The 21,711-nt window shown below is 41.1% G+C and overlaps 2 protein-coding genes across 2 annotated transcripts; one reads left to right on the forward strand and one right to left on the reverse strand.

Moving 5' to 3' along the window:
* Positions 1–63: 63 nt before the first annotated feature.
* fam167ab (family with sequence similarity 167 member Ab) lies at positions 64–6,526 on the forward strand. The gene is made up of 3 exons (XM_084378319.1): positions 64–295; positions 3,810–4,372; positions 5,425–6,526. Exons 2-3 carry the CDS (start codon positions 4,007–4,009, stop codon positions 5,686–5,688), a joined length of 630 nt encoding a protein of 209 aa, XP_084234445.1. The 5' UTR covers positions 64–295; positions 3,810–4,006; the 3' UTR covers positions 5,689–6,526.
* Positions 6,527–11,640: 5,114 nt separating this feature from the next.
* On the reverse strand, positions 11,641–20,103 carry ccm2 (CCM2 scaffold protein). The gene is made up of 10 exons (XM_084378304.1): positions 19,696–20,103; positions 15,259–15,435; positions 15,051–15,134; positions 14,781–14,964; positions 14,483–14,619; positions 14,222–14,357; positions 13,986–14,043; positions 13,741–13,876; positions 13,505–13,643; positions 11,641–12,944 (listed from the first exon to the last, which is right to left on the reverse strand). The coding sequence occupies exons 1-10, from the start codon at positions 19,723–19,725 to the stop codon at positions 12,649–12,651; spliced, it is 1,377 nt and encodes a 458-aa protein (XP_084234430.1). The 5' UTR covers positions 19,726–20,103; the 3' UTR covers positions 11,641–12,648.
* Between the last annotated feature and the right edge of the window lie 1,608 nt (positions 20,104–21,711).

The raw sequence follows: 21,711 nt of genomic DNA on the forward strand, positions 1-21,711 counted from the left end.
TCTGTGCTGCACCCTCATTAATATTCATGCGGCGGGAAGTCTGATAGGGATTCCTGGGGCGTCTCCCAGCAACCAGAACCTGACGCAGCCGCTCCGCCCCGCCCCCGCCTCCGGTAGCTTCCTGCTCAAAAACAAGCGGACCGCGGAGCTGCTGAGGGACAGACACAGGAGCTGGGTCTCGATGGTCGTCAGTGATGCGGCTCTGCTCGGCTTCAGGTTGGCTGACTACAAGTTGGACTCCAGCAGCTGAAGTCTCACAAGGTGGACGAGCCGCACGCAGTTTTGAATGAAGCAGGTAATGTCTCACCTGGCAGCAGGAGGAGGTTAAAATGAGCGTCTGCGCACCAGCATCACTTCGGGTTATCCGCGCGTGACGTTAAGTTAAGTTCAGTGTGAGCCTTAATGTATATTTTTTATGCAGAAATCATGCTAGGCTATTCCTTAAAGAAACCAATGTGGACTACATGTTGCTTTTATGTTAAGAAGCTTTGCTAAATGAACAATTAAGTTGGTTAACTTGAGCACAACTTTATATTCTGACATGTCCCCTTATATGGGCTGAAGTTACATTGTTACTACATAAATGATATAGTAGCTAGCTAGTAGGCTAATGTTTTTTTGTGCTTTTTTCACCCTTAAAAAGTGAATAAGGAAAGAAAAATACTCAGAGGGAAATATTCATCTTTTTACTCCACTACATGTAGCTCATGTGATAACTCCAGGAATGGGTAACTTTGCAGTTACACATTAATAAAACAAAAAAAATATATTGTCTTTTAACTTGTATTGACTCTAGGATGCTCAGGCAAAGGGACTGCAGATGAAAGCTAGCCATTCAGCTAAACTCTGGCGCCTTTACACAGTGTTGTATAAAGTAACCAAAAGTCGTAGGCTACTTGAGTAAAAGTTACTAGGAACTAAAGTTATTAAATTCATGTATTCATGTCAATATCTGTCTCCAAAATGTAGTAGAGTGAAGTTATAAAGTACAAGAAAATGGGAATACTTAAGTATTGTACAAGTACCTCAAAATTGTACTTAAGTACAGTGCTTGAGTAAATGTACTTAGTTAATAATACTAAGTTACCTAAAATAAAAAAATATCGAAGTACTTCCTCAGCCACAGTAGTTTCTTTACTCTGTGTGTACATGTGTTATAGTATTAAAGTAATACTTTAGGTATATTGTGATTTAATTAAAGCAGTATATCTTAGCCTCTATAAATGTGATTTTTCTTCCATCTTTCTGAACATAAACAACCATTAACGGACAGCTGTTGCTGCTGATATCCATTATAGGTTTTTTTCCTTACTTCTTATTTACTTAGGTTTTTAATGTGGTATAATTTGAACCACGGGCTGTTTTATTGAGTTTCTGTTGCCATAACAAAGGACTCCAATATGCCACAGTAATTGGGTGTTTCCTTTTATGAATAGCTTTTTTGTTCAGCTGCTCATCTCTTTGAGTCAACGTTTGACCTTGTTGATGATTTTCATGGATAGTAATGCTCATGTTCTCATGTACAGCACTGTGTATCAGCACATAACCCCCCCCTCCATCTTGAAATTTAACACCCTTGGATGGAAATGACTCAGAGGTGTGTTGTGTTATAGATTGGAGAGATTAACACTAAAGCCTGATTAGTTATTCTGCAGTCATGTTTGTTATGTAGACATGCCTTCATGTTCCAGATAGGAGAGCCAGACTCAGAAGCCAGACCAGGTTTTGGCATCTTATAATCCAACACCACCAAATAAATTATATCAATGTGGCATTACCTCATCTGAATGTTGCTGAGCAGTCAAATCCCAGTGCCTTGAAACCAGAAGGATGTATGGGTGATGTTTGGTGATATGCCAGTTGGATAATGGGGATAAATGGTCTTTTTCCTCCCAAGATTTGTCAGCGTTTGTGCATTTGATATTCAGGATGTAAATTTTGGCTTCCTTAAGAGAAATATTTCCTGCTGGTCTATTCAGAAGTGGCTGAGGTCACCAGAAGTGCCTCTTAAATGATGAAGTAGCCAGCAGGAGGCTGGTTTGGTGTTTTTTGCTGTTGTGATTTTAAACTCTTTATTTCTGCATGATTGTGATCACAGCTCATTATATTTAATCACTTTTCCTCAGCTTTCTGAAACTCTTAGCTCTGCAGTTCCTGTTCACAGTGTAAATCACTACCTTACTGGAGATACAGTGTCTTTACAAACTCTTTAAAAATGCATGTGGTATGGATTTTCATCCTCCTTCATTGGTCTCCTGTAACAATGTGGTCTCCAGAGAAACACTGATTCCTTTATAGAATAAGGAGTGGATCCATTCCCACAAGTCAGCTATTCTTCACAGCGAGAGGTCTATTTTACCTTGCAGAACGACCAAGCCTATCATTAGATACAATGACTTCACTGCTGGTCTGCTGTGCCCATTATGGAATAACTGAGCGCTAACCACTTATTGAGTGCTTGAATACTGTGTAAGAGGACACTGGGCTTAAAGTCTGCTGTAGCTGCAGCTGTTATGTGTGTGTTTGCTATATCATCTAAGAGGCTGTATTAAAGATTTAGTTTGTGACTTTATTTATTTAGTCAAGTCTTTCCTGTTGGCCTCTATCTTCACCTAGATGTATCTAGCTGGGTGGACTAAAAGTACTGGTTCATGATCACCAGAGGAAGAATCCCACTAACTTTACTAATTTACTTACTTCGGGTTACTAAAAAACAGCACCCGCCCCAGCCACAGTGTGTTCACCCTGCTGCTGTCTGGCAAAATATACAGAAGTATCCGCTGCTGTACCACCAGAATATGGAGCCACATCTTTCCTCAGGCTGTGAGACTCCTGAACTCTCACTCACCTATATAAAAGTTAGTTTTTTGTCTCATGTAACATAAAAGGACTTTATGAACTTTTAACCTTAACCTTTAACCTTTTAATCCATGTAATTTTCCTCTATAGGCTTAGTGGTTTAAAGTTAAAAATCTTTATAACTTTTGGAATAATAGCGTGAAATTTGGTAAAAACTATTTTTTCTTTTTGTTTATGAACCAACGTATCTGCAAAACTGATTACATTGCCTTCAGCCCCTGCCATTCTTTGTATTCAGTGCTAATTAGCAGATGTGTCCATGCTACCACACCAAGATGGTCATCGTGACTGTCCTTGCCAGCATGCCTATGTTAGCATTTAGCTCAACGCAGAGACAAAATGCACATTGTTGAAATGCGTTTTTGTTGAAAAAGAAAGGTGAACACGTTCTATGAGAGCTACTTAAATATGCCATAATATTACGGATCCGTTAAGTAATTTGTGAAACATGTATTATCATGACACAAGTTTTTAGCTGCAAATAGAGGGCTTTCGGTAAAAGAGCAACACTATCAGCCATCGTGCCCAACCGCCAGCCGTCTGACACCTCAGGTTGGCGAAGCCCTGAGGACAGGAGGCGGAAAATTGCTGATTCATTTACAGTCCCGGTGTTGTTGCTATGGAAACAATTTGTTCCTGTTAAATGAAAATCCTGTAGGTGTGTTTCCTCAGTGTGTCTGTGTTATTAGATATGTGAGAAGCCAAATGCTCAATCTAAATTAGTTTACAGAAGGAAGGAGAACATGGAGAGAGAAGTTTAACTTTACTTTTAATCCAGTCTTTCTGAGATTAAATCTATCCTGTTGTACAACTGAGCCTGAGTCATGACAAAGTTGAGGTGTAGCCTTTTTGTCAGATGCCACGTTAATTTTATCTCTTGTCATTTTAATATGATAGCTGGTGATACAGTCAGCAAATGTTTCCTAACTTACGTCATCTCTTCTTTACAGCTTTAAAGATCATCTGCCTTCAAAACTCCAATGGATCCATCGGAAATCCTTTGAAGATCGACTTTGCTGACAAAGAGCAGAGAAAATAGATGCAGGAAGGACATGATCACATCACTGCGAGGCCACCAATGAAGAACAGATATCTATTTTTATTTTGACACATTTTTAGGGAGCTTTTTTTGTTTACCACATTAAAGATGGACGTACCCTCTGCTCCTCAGATCATGGTGGACCCAGCTCGTGTCCTCGAGGAAGCAGAATGTGGGGAAGAATTGGATTTGCCTACAGATGACCATCTCATGAACTTAAAGGCCTTGACTGAGAAATTAAGACTGGAGACCAGGAGACCGTCTTACCTGGAGTGGAAAGCCCGGCTCGAGACGGAAAGCTTCAGGGAGCCAGGAAGTGGAAAAGGCCCGATCCACGTTGAGCCTGAAGGGAAAGCAGTCACACCCAAAGAGACGGTAGTGAACTCTGAGATGATTCAGTGCAAGTTGCCTTCAGGCGTACTGAAAGGATTTGGGAACATCGATGAAGCTCTCAGTTGGCTGAGGAGAGAACTGGTGAGACATTGCAGTAGTTGGAGTAGTTTACTATAAGTTGTAAGTTTACTATAAATTTGGGATCTCTGATATATTTCGTTTTGTTTTGTATATGCAGCCACTGGACGTCCCTATTGCAGTCAGATAATTGAGATTCATTCACTTTGAATCACACTCTTTATTTGAAGAGCTTTTTAATTTTGCAGTTAAAAGCCAGATTGGGAAATAACTTCCTGCTACTTAGCTAATTAGAATTAAACAATGGACACAATGTCCAATTACTGGCCAGAAGAATCCCATTCACATCATTGAGTGAGATTGATTGGGACTCAGGCGATTGCATCAGACATCTGTTACACAGTTTTTGCAAGAGTAATCACTTTTACTCTGTTCAATTACTCTGCACATTCACACACGGTCCATAAGCTTGGACCGAGCACGCAAAGAGGCACCGTCAGAGGCAGAATCATAGCCAAAAAGACAGTGGACAAGAGAGATGAGAATAATCTTTGCACAGAGTTTTGCACACGGACAGTGGACATGAAAGAGACAAAACTAAGAGCACTTAATGATGAGAAACTTGTTTGTCAGTGTCCCACTGTGAGTTTGCTTTTGAGATTTAGCTAGACAATAAGGACTGAATGCATTGACCTCCTGTGAATCTAGATCAAGAACCAAGTCTAAATTGATGTCGACTCATACGTAAAACACTGAAGCATGGAATTAAAAATTGTTTGTAGAGGAATAGTTTAACATTTTGGGAAGTAGGCTTATTTGCTTTGTTGCCAAAGACTAGACAAGGAGATTGATACCACACTCATGGCAAAAATGAAGCTAACAATTAGCCTAGCTTAGACTAAAGACTGGAAACAGAAGGTAATGGCTAGCCTGGGTTTTTTTCAGAGTTTATCTAATAATTTCCCCCTGTTTTCAGTCTTGTGCTAAGCTAGGCAAAGTAAGTAAAAAAACTCCATCCACTGAGGAAGGCCATTAGATGTGTTTGAAAGAAAGTTGATTAATCAGTTAATCAGCAGGTTGTTTGAGCACCGCTGTTTCCTGTCTCTCTCCAACAGACGGACATGCGCTTGCAGGACCAGCAGCTGGCCAGGCAGCTCATGCGACTCCGAAACGACATCAACAAGCTGAAGATAGAGCAGACGTGCCACCTGCACCGACGGATGCTCAATGACGCCACCTTTGGGCTTGAGGAGCGGGATGAGCTGTCGGACCTGCTGTGCGAATGTCCGGTCACCCCGGGGCTGGGCCTCTCGGCCCCGCTGAGGCTCATCGGCGTCACCAAGATGAACATTAACTCTCGCCGTTTCTCGCTCTGCTAGTGACATCAGTCAGAGATTCCTAGAAACAAAACAGCCTGTCTAACACTATGTTTGCTCCAGTGCAACATGCCAGCTACGGCCATATGTCAGATAGTGGTCAACTCTTGTGCATTTAGCGCTTGACCACAATGATGTGAGGATGAACCTCGATGTAAACACTGTTTTACAATCCCTATAATCAAAGAGAGCGATTTTAGTAATGTATATTATTTAGAAAGAATAATTTGAGTGTAGAAGGTACATGTAAAGTGTTGTTGCCACTAAACTATACAGGGCAGCTATATACAGAAACCTCTCTGTCTTGTAACCACAGACGATTTTAAACTTGTAGGCCATTGTGACTTGAAACAGAATAGTTGCAGCTTTTAAACTAAAGCACTCTCAAGTTGTTTGGTGGGACTTTTGTGGTTTCTGTCTACAAGCAGAGATTAAAAATTTCAATATATTTTTACGGCATACAGACCTCTGTGTGATGCTTTCAATGACAGTCAGGATTTTATTGCATGTTCCATGTTGTCTCAACCTAAATGTTTTTGCTTTTTAATAAAGATGCCTTAATATTGATATATGTACAATATACCCGATGCATATTTGAGTCAGCTAGTAGTAACATTGCTTTTTTGTAGAATATGAAGAAAATGATTTATTCTTTGTAATGATTTGATGGTTTTAAGTTTGCTTCTTATAAGTAAGGATGCATGTAACTCTTGGTCAGAGCTTTGCCCTTTTCATGCTCTAATTGTGATCTGAAAGTAATTGAGATGGAAATGTCTGTTTGAGGCAAAAACAAGGTTTAGTTTCATGGATAAACATTGAATTACAACCCATCTTGACCAGATGACATGATTATGTGGATCTTGTAATGAGCCTCCTGTAATGATGAGATATGTCATTAGAGGTACCCTTGCCTTACTAATTTTCTTTGGGCTGTGGGGTCTGCATTTGAAATGTGAGCATAAGAAATTTGAGTCAAGTCCCAATGCACAAAGCATGCGACAGGAAAAAGGATTTTTAAGGGTTTAAGATGCCCCTCCTTGTGGCCCAGATACACTATAATACAATGTGAATATAATAACATCTTTCAGGCTCTCTCACACAAGATCTATTTTTTCACAACAACAGAGCAACCATTGAAATGACAGGGTTAACATCACCATCCACTGCTGAGACTGTTAGACATTATATGATTAGCATGTTGAACAAACAGAACACTCGCCCATTGTCTCAGTTTTCAGTATTCCCTGAACAGTGAGGCACAATGCCACCCGGCAAGAAAACAACTACTATGACAACTTGATCTTGTGTTACTACAGTAAGCCTATAATCGACTGGGACGTACTGTACTTTGAAACTGGTTTGACAAAATATGATACCTTAAACAGGTTCTTGTTAGTGGTTGTAGGTTTTCACAAATCTACTGGAACTAAACAATCCATCAAGAAGATGGATGCCTTACTTTTTCAACCTTTAATTTGCTGTCATCACAAGAAAGTCTTGTCAATGGCCTCTCAGCAGCGATGCAAACGACTGTTTGGGTGATGTGTGAATCAAGTCTCCTTAACGATACCTACAGCTTATTTGACTGAATACACCTTTACACTTTTCCAACTATGCATACTGCTTCAGCTGTTCCTAATAAAACGTTAAGCCAGCAGTGCAGTTTAGCACCTGCCCATTATTCAAGCAATGCAGTTTAGCTCCAAGGACTTTTTGACTCATAGATGTGTCACTAGGATGAATTTTTGTTTGCATTGGAGACCCTGAAGTTGAACTGTGAGATAGTGACTTTTTGGTTACTCCTATCAACCTTTAAATCGCAGCATTTTGTGTGGTTTCTGGGTATTTGGTGTATAATGAAGGGAAGGGAAGGGGCCCCACAACAGTTTACTGTATATTGATGAAAATTTGTATTACCAACATAATACAGACAAAAGAAACAAACTCAAATTCTCCTTAGTACACCAATACAGTTAAGCTCTCAGCCATTAGTCAAGTAATGTAGTTCATCTCCTACCTCACACTATATTTTGCATCCATCCCTTTGCTACTTTTTAACTATTTATACTCTTCAACTTTTATCCATTCACTCATCTTTACAGCTCAAAATAACATGTAGACATTATAATGTTCCTCATCTTTCATGCATTGAGTTTTATTCAACTTTAAAAAAACAAAAACATAGCTCGCAAAATGTTGAATTAATCCTTTAAGTTTTGGAAAACAACATTGTTATCTCGCCTCCTTTCTTCAAATTAGCCTCTCTGTCATTTTTGTCCCAATGCTTTTGTTCTCCTAGTAGGCCGAGCTGTCATCTGTGCATGCTTCACAAGAACTTAAATAAACAGTTGGGGCAGCCCAGGCTCCCACAGTCCTGGGTATGTGTGAAGACACGAGCATGGAGGTCATGAGCTTTTGCATGTGAGAGTCACAGTGTAACCCTCTTGCTGATTCCTGTGTCCGTCTCCATCTGGAGGGCCTGAAGTGGCGTGTCATGAATGACTCTGCTGAGCCTGAGATTTTTCATGCATGAGCTCCAGCTTTATGTGAGCTTAACGCTGCTGAAAGCCACATCTCCTTTTGACTGAAAGGCTGCCAAAGGGGCCATTGCATATTATTTAACAAGCTTCTGGTGATCAAGGTGGTTTCATTTCATTTTTCTATCATATTTTTTCTATATAGTGTACTTGTTGCTTGTTTAGATTCTAGTACTGCCCAACGGCTGTCCCTGGAGTTTGCTATTTTATTAATTTCATGCCTAACCCATCTCATTTGCATGACAAAATGACTTGACAGGCATAAAATCAGATGTTGTCTCTGCTGTTGAAGCATGAAGACCAGACACTGTATCAAAAGCCACAGTCCTGATGCAAAAATTAGGCATCATGTTGAGACCATAGACCTCAGCATAGACCGGCTGGTTCAAGTTCAACAGACCGGTCAAAGAAGGAGGTGGACCGGTAGCTGGAGAGGTTCCAAGGAAATTTCTTCTGCCTCACATCACTAGCATGTGTGTATGTTTCTGTGTGCGTATATACAATTACTAAAAGTTGCATAGACAAATCAGTAAGACAGACATGCATCGCAACCAAGAGATGACATTGATGTTGAAGACATCCTTCCTGCGGCCCGATGTTGATGAGGGACTCAACCCGCCTGGTGTTGAAGAAGAAGACCCTCTGCTTGGTGGATCCAGACGCCGTCCACAAGAGGAGAACAATGAACACGAAGCCATCGGTGGAAAAAGAATCAGGTGGTGGGACGAGTTTGCAGATAGCGACTCAGACAGCTGCTACGAAAGTGAGGAGAGCAGTGATGAATCTTGAGGAATGATGGAGTAAATCCTGGCAAAAATCCAGACTGTAGAAACATCTACCACTGTCAGAAGCCCTTTTACACTGCATTTTCATATTGCACTATTATTCTGCCTCACCGCCTGTATAAAAGTTACAGAATCTCTGTGGAAAACGGGGCTCGAAACTGCAACACATCACATCCCTGGCACCTTCACTGATCACCACCAGCCCACTGGAGTGGCTGAGACACCACTGACCCTATTACAAGACACTGTACCATCAAAATGGTTTTGAAGCTGTTATTTTAAGGTAAAAAAAAGAACTACATCAAGTGGGATGCTGTCAGTTACCTGCTATTTTTACCTTTTGTCTACTGGAGCTTTTTTTTCTGATGTTCACGGCTGGGAATGTAGCTGCCATCCTGTTCCAGGAATATAACAGATGTGACACCACAGAGCTGCAGTGCTCGCCGTGACTGAGCTGCAAACTCGAGCGTGAACGGCCGACAGAAACATCACCAAGGTGAACCGCAGGGTGAGACTGGCGAGAATCCCAGACTGCATCTCACGCCGAGCCTTTGTGTAGCACCGTCTGAGTGCGTCCCATCTGAGAAAAGATCTACTGTAAGGATGGGCCGCTTGCAAACCAGACCACCGCAACGCAAAGAAGAACATCATAAATAAACCATTAGTTGATGGGTAATTATTTTTTGGATGCTGACTTGGGTGATGTCATGACAGAATGAACATTCAACCGGCAACAACACTCTCAGGTTTTAATGGTGTGGAAATGAAAGCTAACTCAGACTGTTTTTGTTGGAGAAGAAAGGCATGCTGCCTCAGACTCATGAGGCTTTAAGCTTGACCACACAATTAAACCCCTGGAGCGTCGAGACATAGATTCTGACTGTGATGGTTGTCGGAAAATAGATTTATAAGGTCAGAGGGACATTTGGATCAGTTCCTGGACACATATTAAACATTCACAGGAGCTAAAAATAACTTTAAAAGCATCACTTTCTATGTGGGATATTTGGGGAAAAGCCCCTTTCTTGCAGATTCCTTTTTATTTTGGATCAGGCTGTGTGCTATTTGGTTGGTGGGGGGAAAAAAAAGGTCTCCACCAATGCAGCCTATCAAAGATTTTTATGCTGAAAGCAGCTGCCTGCTGATGTCATAATGTATGTTCAAGAGAGCAGCGAGTGTGAACCAAAACAGTGATCTGAAAGACGCTAAAATAGCAAGGATTTTGATTCAGAGCACGTTTAACCAAATCTTGACAGTATCAACTAGCAGAATGAAGCGATGCACAATATGGATTTTTTTCTTCAGCCGATACCAGGATTTCAATTACCTGCATCTCATGGCCGATACAGATAAGAAAACCAATAGTTTCACATTTTTGTATTTTAAAAAGTTCCTAATCTGTACTTTATGCACAGCTGAGGGTTAGAAAGTCTTAGATGTAGTGAGCAAAGATGAATGGTTTAATATTCCACACCTCTAATACGGTTTCTTGTGTTAAAACCTAACTTTTCCCATCTTCTCTAAACTCAAGGGACGTAATAAAGGAAAATGTATCAAAAGTTTTTTCTTGAATCAGCATCCTATAATAAATCCCTTTGAAGTTACCAATCTAGTGTAGTCACAGACTTCTATATTTAATCCATTACGGACACAATCTCAAGCGAAACACGTCAACGAACGCCCATCTGATTCTTCTTCAAGAGGCATGCTCATGCAAGGTAATGAAGTCACTATAGAGGCACTACGGGGGATCCGGCCGTTGTTGTAAAGATAATTGCCGAACTCTTTATAAAACAGCGTGGGATCTTTTAATGACTTAATTAAACCAACTGATCTATCTAATAACTACTTACTTCAAATGAGGAGCTGTAATGAGTCACTCTGCGCTGTCTAAAATTGGATTACGAAGAGTATTTACAGGAGGCCAATTAGGCTTCTGCCAAGTACTGTGAGAGAGCAGACGCTGAGACCATGTCGAAAAACATCATTTACTCTCCTCCTGTGCCAAAACAATGAAGCAACACTGTTGCAACCAGGTACATCTAACCAGGAATAGTTTGCCTGTGATGACAGAGTCTGTGTTTGCTCGGTGAGATCATAGGCTTCTTGATCATCTCATCCTTTTGTTCCGAGGCAGCGTCTCAAGCCAAAGTGGCTACATGAGCCCAGGTGTAGTGTTCCAGTCCAACAAACGGCAGACAACACAGACAAACATCTTTTGATGCCAGTTTGTTTCGTACGTTTCAAACTTACTGAGGGAAAAGTTTATGAAAGATCTGTGAAGGAAATGGTTTTAAAGCCCTGTGAGCGCCTTGACAGGATGGAATGTGCTCCTCCTGAACGGTGCTGCCAATTTCTGGCCTCTCGGACTCACAAAACTAATCCCTGACTTTGAGGGCGACATCCTGACTTATTGCTTTGATGAAAGCGAGGCTGAAGTTCCACAGCAGCTTACGTGCATCCAAGCAGATGATCAGTCAGAGAGGATCATAATCAGATTACAAAACCTTCGCCTCTTGTGTCAGTTTTGGTGAATGAAAAGTCAAATTAAATGGAGGTTATTCTCACTTCAAACTGCAGTGGACAGGTGGTAAAGATGGCAATCCTGATGTAATTTCACAAAAACAAGACAATCAGTTTTAAGTAGCTGTTATTTAATAACCATGATTTGCTCAACAACTGTAGTTACAGTTCATAATTACCTGTCTGCGTGTGACAGACAGTTGGCAGCAGTACTGCAGTGTAAAGGCACAATGACAGATAAATGTAATATCACAAGACATAACAAGATGACCTGCAGGAGAAGAACAAAAATCTAAAATCATAAATTTACATCAGCCATAACTGGCTTTGTCAAATACAGTCCCCACTCAATCGCTTGAACTGAATGAGAATTTTTGTTTTTACAGCATTTCCTTGGTCAGTTTGAATAAGGCAAAATTATATAAATGAGTAAACACTGATAACAAATGATAGTGTAGAAACAAAGTGGTACACAAAGCTTACTGAAAAACAAAAAAATATATAGAGCAAAATGTTACACTCTCACAGCAACACACACGTGTGAAATAAATGAAGACCAAAGTTCTCCTGGTGGATGAAGCGGATTGACCTATAGCTAAACAAAAGCACAAACCAGTACATCCTCACTCTTAACCTTCTAAAAACACGTAGACAGTCCTCTGATGGGTTCTCCAGAGTCTTTGAGGGTATAAACACACTGAAATATTCTCAAAGACTCTGGATTTCCGCTACATTGATGACAGCAGTGGCAGATACTGCCAATAAATGAGTACAAAAATCAAAGAAACTTTAAAAATATATCAGAGACCATGAATCCCTCTGAAATGCAAAAATAGCCAACTGACTGCGTGTCATCTACAGGGTCTGCATAAGTGCATTTGTTGACTTCATGTTTTTGTGGTAACAGGTTGAGGTTTTCGGTGAGTTTACAGGGACTGTGGAACGTCCTCTTTACAATCAGAGGAAAATACGCTTAACCAAATCTTAGGTCAGTGCTCAGGACCACCTTCATCTGATCCGTTCAGCTCATGCCTTCTGTTCATTTGTGAATTGGCTGCCATTATATGTCAGCGCCGGCGAAAAAAAAGAGAAAAAAGAAAATCCCTTTGCTCGCCATGTCAAGGCGTCACTCCCTCCTGGTCCATACTGCAGCCGAGAGCTTCGATGTCATTACTGATGTCAGTGATCATGCGGTCCCATTCGTCTCCCTCTGAGGCCTCCTGGCCCTCGTCTGATGCGGCGCTCCCTCCGGCTGCTCCGTTGCCGTTGGTGGTAGAATCGGAGGCGGAGCTGGCTGTGCGCCGGTAGCGACCAAAGCTGTCAGTAATGATGCCTCGTCCATCCTTCACACCGATGGTCTCGAGGAAATTCTCAAAGTGCTGGCTGTCCTTCTCTGGTATGAAGGGACGCAGGCCTGCAGGGGCACATAATAATGTGTAAGTGCCTGACAACTGTCTTTTTAGCACATACTTTAGGAAAAACGCGTTACATTAAATGTGATATGAAAGGAAGGTGGATTTATACAGAATAAAGGAGACAACAGAGCAGCTAGGACTTCTATCCAGATATCGTTTTTTATAATGTCTCATGTTTACAAATAGAGAGACGAAATTGGGCCTGAAACTGTGGTGGCAGAGATTTGCCACAACTGGAACCGACATAAGGTGTGGCTACTGGTACAAACACCAAGCAAGACTGTGGCACTTCTGTTCACTGTTTGTTTCACTTTTCCCCACAGACCAACCACAACCAGACCACATCAACAACGTCAGTCCATTCTGGAAGCAGCTACTTAGTGTTAGTTAAGGTGGCATTGAATACACCAGTGTAACCATGACTTAAGATTAGACCAGTTCAAATGATTGCAGACCTTCAGACCTTGTTGGATATGATAATCAAAAGGTCTAGCTAAAACAAGATCATCGCATCTTGACTTATGGGGGGAAAAACAGAAAAAAAAAAGAGTGGTCATACCAAGTAGAAGGAACTTCCTGCTGTCCCCATAGAGTTGTCGAAGGTTAATGCAGAACTCATGGATGGAGGATCCGTTGCGGTATTCATGAAGCAGGGTGGCAAACTGCTGGATCTCCTGTGATGACAGTTTTGTCCGCAGCTAAAAAGAGAAAAAAATGGCAAGAATTGTAAGTATTACTGTAGCTTGAGAAAATGTCTTATGCCAAAAACGGAAAGAGAGGGTGAAATCATCATACTGTGGTCATGTAGTCCTGCAGGAGCTCTGCAGCAGTGGTGCTAAGCTCTCCTTCACTCGCAGTCTTTGTCTGAGGGGATGCTGGGGTGGAAGCTGAGGGAGAGTTTTCTTCTGCCTCCATAGAGCCCTGGAAAGGACTGAGAGAGAACACACCCCTTGTAAGTGATAAGCAAAAAGTTACACTCTCAGAGATGTGTCGAAATCTTTCACGAGCACCGTGTCCAAAATAGAAACTTGTGTACTTACAATGTGCTTGCTTCCTCATCAAAGGCCTCCTTAACATCCACTTTGCTTGAAGAGTCATCTGCAAAATAACTTAATATTTACTACAGACTACATATTTACAGGTTTATATCGTTCTGAAACTTGGAAAGACTGTAAAACTCATCCATGAGTAAAACAGTATTATACTAATGTATTTAAACCCAATCAATTTTATATTTCTTAAGCTTGCGAGAGAGCTAGTGCATGTTGTTTCTCACCACTGTATAGAGAAAGGTGTCTGGTAGGTGTAGTCGCTCCATCAAAAATGGCTCTGTCCAAGAAGTCGATGGTTGATTCTGTGTAAACGATCTGAAAGACCTGGCTGAGCAAAAGACACAGCTCCTCTGCTGCTGCCTAAAACACAAAAAAGTGAGCGATTAATCATCCGCTCTTCAACGAATATCCTAACCTAACTAAAGACATTAACTCCTTTTAACAATGTGCATGTTGTAAACGTAGCCACAGATGCAAAGTATTACCTTATTATCAACAGCCAGCACAAGCAGACAGCAGACTTCCACGAGCACAGCTCCACTCTCCGATAAGGAGCTCAGCGTCTGAGACTTGTTGAGATCAGGACATGAGCTGGGGCAAGGAGAACCTCCTGACTCCTGGGCTGAAAAACAAGGAAAAATTAACAATGTCGAATTTAATTATTAAAGTGTTGAATAGTGTGTCGAGTAAAAAGTCAAGTCAATTTTATTTACATAGCCCAAAATAACGAATCACATTGCCTTTCATCCTTAGACTGTGGATTTGAGTAAAACTTCATTTTACCTGTTTTGATCACCACAAGGTGCAAAGAGTCGTCCCTGATGTAGGAGACAGCAGCGATATCATGGATGGGCACTCTCAGAATGATGTCTTCTCCATCGCGCCACACAAGCTTTATGTTGTATGCCGACAGGCTCACCACTGCATCCTGCTCTGCTGTCAGCTGGCCTGCCAACTGATGGGACTTCTGAGAACCACAGAGGCACACCATCCAGGTTGTGACAGATATTATGAACACCATATCAGGTTAAATCCTCTCACTCAGATACTCACCCTTGCAGTGTCGATGAGCTGCAGCACTTCTGTGCGACTTGATGGGTTCAAGTATCCTGGAACTGATGACAGCTGCCCCAAGTACTAAACAAGACAGAACATAAGAAAAAGGTTTTTACTTAGAGTTTGATCCAGTATCATATAATTAATCATTTAAGTGAACAGTACGACAACATTTTTCATTTATATCCCTGCTAGTCTCACTCACTTTGACTTCCTTCTCAATGTAGTCATTGAGCAGGATGTCAGGGTCGATGCGGTGGTCAGGCTGAGAGAGTGAGAACGTGTGGAGGGCCCTGCGCTCAGTGGCTTTCTCCTGGGCCTTCTTGTCTCGCCCCTTCTCTCCTTTCAGGAAGACTCGCTTGAACGGAGACACGATACCAGGCTGGAGAATAAAGAATAAAGAAAGAGAGCGGGGTGGAGAGAAATTAGAAGATTGTAAAGCCGCTTTCCTAAAATACAGTAGGAAATGAGACTGGATTTATGTGGATATGTAACATTTCAGACTTTCTATTCAACAATATATTATTAATAATTACATCTACAGCGTACATGTAGTAGCAATGCGATAGCAAGCAACAAAGTAAACCAAACAGAAGCTATATCAAACTTCTGTTGAGTGTGGTACTTGTATGCCGACTCCGTTTCCCCTGACTGAGCCGATAACTGCAGAGTAAGACACAGCAGATGTACTCTCGTATAGCTCTCCATGTTACCCAATACGTGTTTCTTAAATGTCAACAATAGCATGTGCAAAAGGAAACCCTGCATTTTGCAATACTTGGAGGAGTTTGCGGTTGAGGTCGGCGCAAAACATAAGGGAGAACCACATCTTAACATCTAACATCATGAGTATTTATGCTTAAAACATCAACGAGCAGAATGAGAAAAATATATTCTCCTTTTTCCGTATTTACTTAAACCCATTCATCGCTTTGTTTGCAAATGACCCGGCCATTTATCAACCTGGATGAGTTTGGTCTACAGTCTATGCATAAAACAAAACATTTCAAAGCATTTTAAAAAGCCTACCTCGTTCTCCATGAACCCCACACGCTAGAAGAGTCGCCTATTCAACGGCAAAGCACACAGCCGTGCCACGGATGCTGCTACGCTCGCACTGTCTCAACTAGCCACTTGTTGCCTCCACTCACACACAGTGACAGCTGCCAACTGATGACAGACGTACAGGATCAAACACAGCAGGACTGTGTGTCAGGGGTGTGACCCCCCAAAGAGGAAGGGAAGTGTCTCTCGCTCTATGCTCAGGCACAAGAACAGGAAGGGGACCAGCCACAACTTCCTGTGATGACACGCGCATGCATGCTTTAAATACTGTAAAGATTACAAGGCTGCTTCAGACTTCTTTCAATCTCGTTTTGAATATACTGAAGACAGACAAAAAAAGAGTGTGTGGTGATCCCCCCCTTTTGCTCCAAATCTTTATATTTATTGTGATGATGATGATGATGATGATGATGATGACTGCCGTCGTCCCTCATTCTCTCTTCACTCAGGACTCGGCTCAGCAGCACGTCTAAGCCACAGAAATACAAGACCTATATTCTACAACACTAACCACAGATGTCAAATCTGCAAAGCTGCACACTCAAAAGGGGGGGAAAAGTCTAGACATTCAAATGTAGTTCTGCAAGACTTATTTCCGTTTTTCAGCCACCTTATCAAAAAGGTCAATGTAACTAATTTGCTCTACAAGCATAAAATTATGCAAGAAGAGTAAACTTCATCCACACAATATCTACAATAGCAACACTGTATGGTTAATGTTGTAAGAATACTGAACAATCACTCACTGCGCCCATAATTTGGTTCCTGCCTGACGTGCTGACATTTGATCACAGAACAGCACAACCTATGACCAGTACATTATTTAACACCACGTAGCTCGTGAAGACAAACACATTAACATTTTACAGCGTCTCCATGTGAAATGTGAGACAGGAGCTACTGTAGTTGACCCACAGTGAATGGCTTCAAGATGAATAGGTGCCATTATTGGTGAAAGTCTGTTTACAAAAGGGACATAAGAGAGGATACTGGGTGGCTTCTTTGTGCGGTGATGGCCAGACTCTGAAACTTTCTCACACATAAGAACAATACAGGAAAACTTGGGCTGTTAAAATTAAGGCCCATGAGACTAAGTTGGCCCACCAGATGTCACGTCCCTACTGAAAGGAAAAGAAAAAAAGAAAAAGTTTGTCCAACCTTGCTATATTCAGTGTAAGGCTGCAGCAATTAATCCATTAGTCGTCAACTATTAAATTAATCAGCAACTATTTTAAGAAGCAATCACTCAGTTTGAATGTCATTTTTTAAGAAAAATTGTATTTTCTGGTTTCTTAACCCCTCTATTCCCAAAACAGAATATCTCTGGGTTGTGGACATAACAAGACTTTTGACGATGTCATGCTGGGCTTAGAAAAACACTGATCCATATTTTTTACCATTGTCTGATAGTTTATACACCAACATAACCAATCAATTAATCGAGACAATAATCAACAGGTTGTCAATGAAAAATAATCATAATTTCAGCCCTGATTCAGTGCAACAACAGGTTACAAGAATAAAAATCCAATCCTACAAATGATGACCATCTCTGGTTCATGGATGACCTATTATTCACAGTGAAGTAAATACCAGTATGTATTATTTTAATTTTCATATAGAATAAGAGTCACTTAAGGCTAATTTGTCTTCTGTACGCCTAGAAACTACACTACCTTTTACACAGCGGTCTTAAAGTAAAACACTACCATCTTAATCTGCCTTTCCAGACCTAAGCTGCAGCACCTGTTACATTAGGATATTTGTCATTCTTGATGTGTTACTGTGACATCACCACTGCAGCGGGACTGAAAGCAAGCTAATACACAGACATGCGAGTCATGACAGCATTCACTCTGCTATGTTCTTGTAACAATAATACCTCAACTTCTTTAGACACCACTGACCGGTTCAAGACTTAATGATTACCCAGAGTTTCCCTGACACCATGGGTGGGGGGCTTTTCAAAGGAGTTCATATAAATCATTTAGCAAAGTGAAAACAATCATATAAAGGTGTCTTGTGTTTCATTTGAACCTGTGCAATACAGTAAAATAAGTAAATAAATACATCTTGGGCAAATGCTGTTCACTATCACCACCAAGTGGCACATACAAGAACTGTATATATCTGTGACACTGATCCCTGAAGGTAAAGATCATCAATAAGTGCTAACCCTATGACAACAAACTAAGTTTGTCAGTGACATTGCACTTACAACTAACAAAAGGAATCTGATTTAGACCAAAAGGAGGTCTAAATCAGATTCATAAAGCTGAAACATTAACATTTAGTGAGATTAAAAAGGACAAAAGAAATACATTTTCCACATCCGACTTTCCCAAAAGCTTAAATGCTGCTCGGCATTATGAATCGGTCCCCTAGCCATCAGCGATGAGGCATTTTGAGGGGAAGTTTCAAAGAGTAGACACTGGGTTTGTTAAAAACATTTCCTTGTCACAACAAACCTTCTTGACACAAGGATATCACTTCACTTCCGTCCAAATTTCCCTCCACATCAAGAGGAGATGGGGAAACGACTTGTGTTATTGCCATGAAAAATTATAGAAAAACCAGAGCAATCATAGCAAAAAAAAAAAAAGTTAACCTCAGATCACTTCCCATTATGCTGCACAGGCTGTGAGGACTTATCAGTGCCATGTCCTGACTAGATATGCTGGAGTCCTGCAAGTCAGTTTCCTCCTGTGCCAACCAGAGGAACAGAGGGAGCATGTCCCCGGTGTCTATTATCAGACAAGGTGGGAAGAAAAAGATCAAGGAAATGTCAGCTATGTGTCCGAGCATAAAGATCTGTCCCACTCCAAATCAAACTGGATCATTAGGCAGTATGTGTGTGAGACAGGGCAGCAGGGATGGCTGACACAACCAAGGAGAGCTGATTCCCTTCAGCATGACTGACACCGATAACGGCTGCCTCTGACAGCCCATGTTGAGCACAGATCTTCCGCCTACGCTCACCAACGAGGGTTATTACTCTGAAAAACCTGTTTGTGCTTTCATTATCTTCGTGGAAATACTGACAGTACTGTATAACGCCCTATATGTCACCCTCAGTGTTAAAAAAACAACCCACAATGGATTACACACAATACATACATTAGCCTAATTATTACAACAATGGCCGGTATTTCCTTTTTAAGTACATCTTCCACAAGATCACAGCGTCATATCTGAACAAGTTTCAATGCACTACAAAGCGATCAACGCTCAGATAAAGTTGATATTAATATAAACACGAGATTAAATCCTGAAACTCAGTGTAATCTTGAACTGAGGCGGTAACGTTTTAAACTTTTAACACTCAAGCAGTTTCGCTTTAACTTACCTATTTACTGTCCCTTTGATAAAAGATACACACTTTTCCTTTTTGGACTAACTGTGGTTGATAGAAAAGACAACAAATCTGTCAGCGTGTGTGTTTTCCCGTTTATATTTACTTCAAAGTTGGCTAAACTTAGCAAGCTAACTGCTAAACTCCCCCTGCTCCGGCTAGCTAGCAAGTTAGCATGCTAGCTAGCCAACTTGCAGTACAAAGTGTGACAAATGCCCGACTCACCTTTTTCACTTTTTTCACATCATCCTCCATTTCTACCTAATGGTCCTCTTCTTCATATCCAGTTCAGCGCGGAGGTCCAGGTGAGACGAGACATAGCTACCGATGCTTTTAACCAGCACTCATCTGACAGTAGTTAGCTTTGCTAGCCTAGCCTAGCGTAGCTTAGCTCAGCCTAGCGTTGGTAAAGTGATGCCCGAATTTGAGCTGACAGCAAAACGCCATCCCGGCACTCGCCTTAATCCGCAACCATTAAAAGAAAAACGCCGGCGCGCCACCAGTGTGAAAATGCTACGCTTCAGTGCTGCTAAAGCGGCTACAGGAATAGTCTGTGAACAAGACAAACTAGGATAAAACAGGGAAAAGTTTTCAACCGTGCCGCCATTTTGGGCGTTGAACTGTGGTCCAGCATGCTTTGCTTTGCACAAACCAAAACAGCTGCTACTGATACAGCTGGGTGAGAAGGGAAGCCAGCTTAATGAGGCTGCAGTGGCACTTTCTCTGGTAGCTTTAAGTTGTTAACTAGGATAAAAAAAGTTTAACAATTCATCCAGTCACAGAGACTCACTTCAAACCAAAAAGGTATATCCTTATTATAGACATTTGACTTTTGGACAGGTAAGACTGTGCACACCTGTGAGTAATAAATCTGTTTTTTTTTGGTTCATCATTTTATTATGCACAGGATTCCTAAACAACTTTTTTACTAAGCTGATATTTTTATTTTTAACATCCGAAATAAAGCACAGGTGGCTCCTTCCTGTTCAAGTGACTCCTGTGAATGCAAACCTGCTCATGTTAATGCTACACATGCTTTCCTGCTAAGATAACTCTAAATTAAATTAAATATTATTTCATAAATATATATATATATTAATATAAAAAAGTGTCTATCAGAACAATATCTTGCTGTTTACAACTGCTGTTTACTATCCTTGTTTTGACAGCAACACAGAGAAGCCAAGTGGACGAAGACATGAACAGTTACAGCAAGACGATGTGAAAGTGGAGAAGAGACCCGAGACTTGCTGGGCTGCATAAGACGGGTGAGCTCATCACATGTTCAGTAACATTTAGTGGTGTTTAATCATGTCGTTTTAAGGTTTGTTAAAGCTGTGTATAAATCAGTTGAAGGGTTTTGTATCTGCTATTGGTTTGAAATATTTGCGATGGTCAGGAAATGTCACTTTGATGGTCTTTTTAGAGGATTTGTTGATTTTTTTCATGGAAATCATAAGGATTAAAGGTACTCGATGTGATTTTGTTATGTTAAAGCTATTACAAGGACATCTGGACGGTGAAACAAATTAAACTTTGATTTAGTGCCATACCACCAGACTACAGAGCAGCTACCACACATTGTGAGACTCCTGCATTCATCCTCAGCACTCTGTCATAAAAAATAGTTTTAATTTTTTGACTTACCTCACCTGGATAAGTAGTTGGTATTATGGTTAAATTTCTGTAGTCAATTGTGAAAACACACTTGAGTCGGCACGGTCAAAGTATTGAATTCAGTAACCTTGTGTTTAGGTCTGTGGGGCCTTATTTCTCTTTTGTACAGTATAAAAATAGACATCTCAGCACATGTAACCTTGAAATATACTGTTTATCTTAAACCTAGTTATTTAGCATTAACTGAACTTGCCCATCAAAGGATAACCTCAGACTCATCCTCCAGATATCCACATTAAAGGGGCTCATTTTCGGCCACATGTGAGCAGATTGTAACGCGGCCGGAAAAATTTAGACCTTCCCCTTCTCTCTCGGCCGCTTATACAAGCCTGTAGATGAAAGTTGTTCATGTTGATGGACTGTGGATTTCTAGGTGAGGGACTTGGGTCGGATTGTCCCCCGACAGTCCAAAAGGATGTGACTTTTTGACCCATTTAGTCCAAGTCCAGTACGTAGGCTCACATCCCACACCTTTGCAGGCCACATACTGCAGCCGCTTTCATCTGCCGAAATGTGTAACGTGCATGTGAATACACTACTAATATATATTGCACTTTCAAATAC

Source organism: Pagrus pagrus (assembly GCF_965226575.1).
Source record: "Pagrus pagrus genome assembly, chromosome: 16".
Classification (NCBI taxonomy): domain Eukaryota; kingdom Metazoa; phylum Chordata; class Actinopteri; order Spariformes; family Sparidae; genus Pagrus; species Pagrus pagrus.

Excerpts from the sequence above, each read along its gene's own strand:
- fam167ab (XM_084378319.1), top strand. The coding sequence starts at position 4,007 with ATGGACGTACCCTCTGCTCCTCAGATCATGGTGGACCCAGCTCGTGTC. Across the intron at positions 4,373-5,424 it reads GTTGGCTGAGGAGAGAACTG|ACGGACATGCGCTTGCAGGA; the intron begins GTGAGACATTGC and ends TCTCTCCAACAG.
- ccm2 (XM_084378304.1), bottom strand. The coding sequence starts at position 19,725 with ATGGAGGATGATGTGAAAAAAGTGAAAAAG. Across the intron at positions 15,135-15,258 it reads ACATTGAGAAGGAAGTCAAA|TACTTGGGGCAGCTGTCATC; the intron begins GTGAGTGAGACT and ends TGTCTTGTTTAG. Across the intron at positions 13,877-13,985 it reads GATGAGGAAGCAAGCACATT|TCCTTTCCAGGGCTCTATGG; the intron begins GTAAGTACACAA and ends GTTCTCTCTCAG.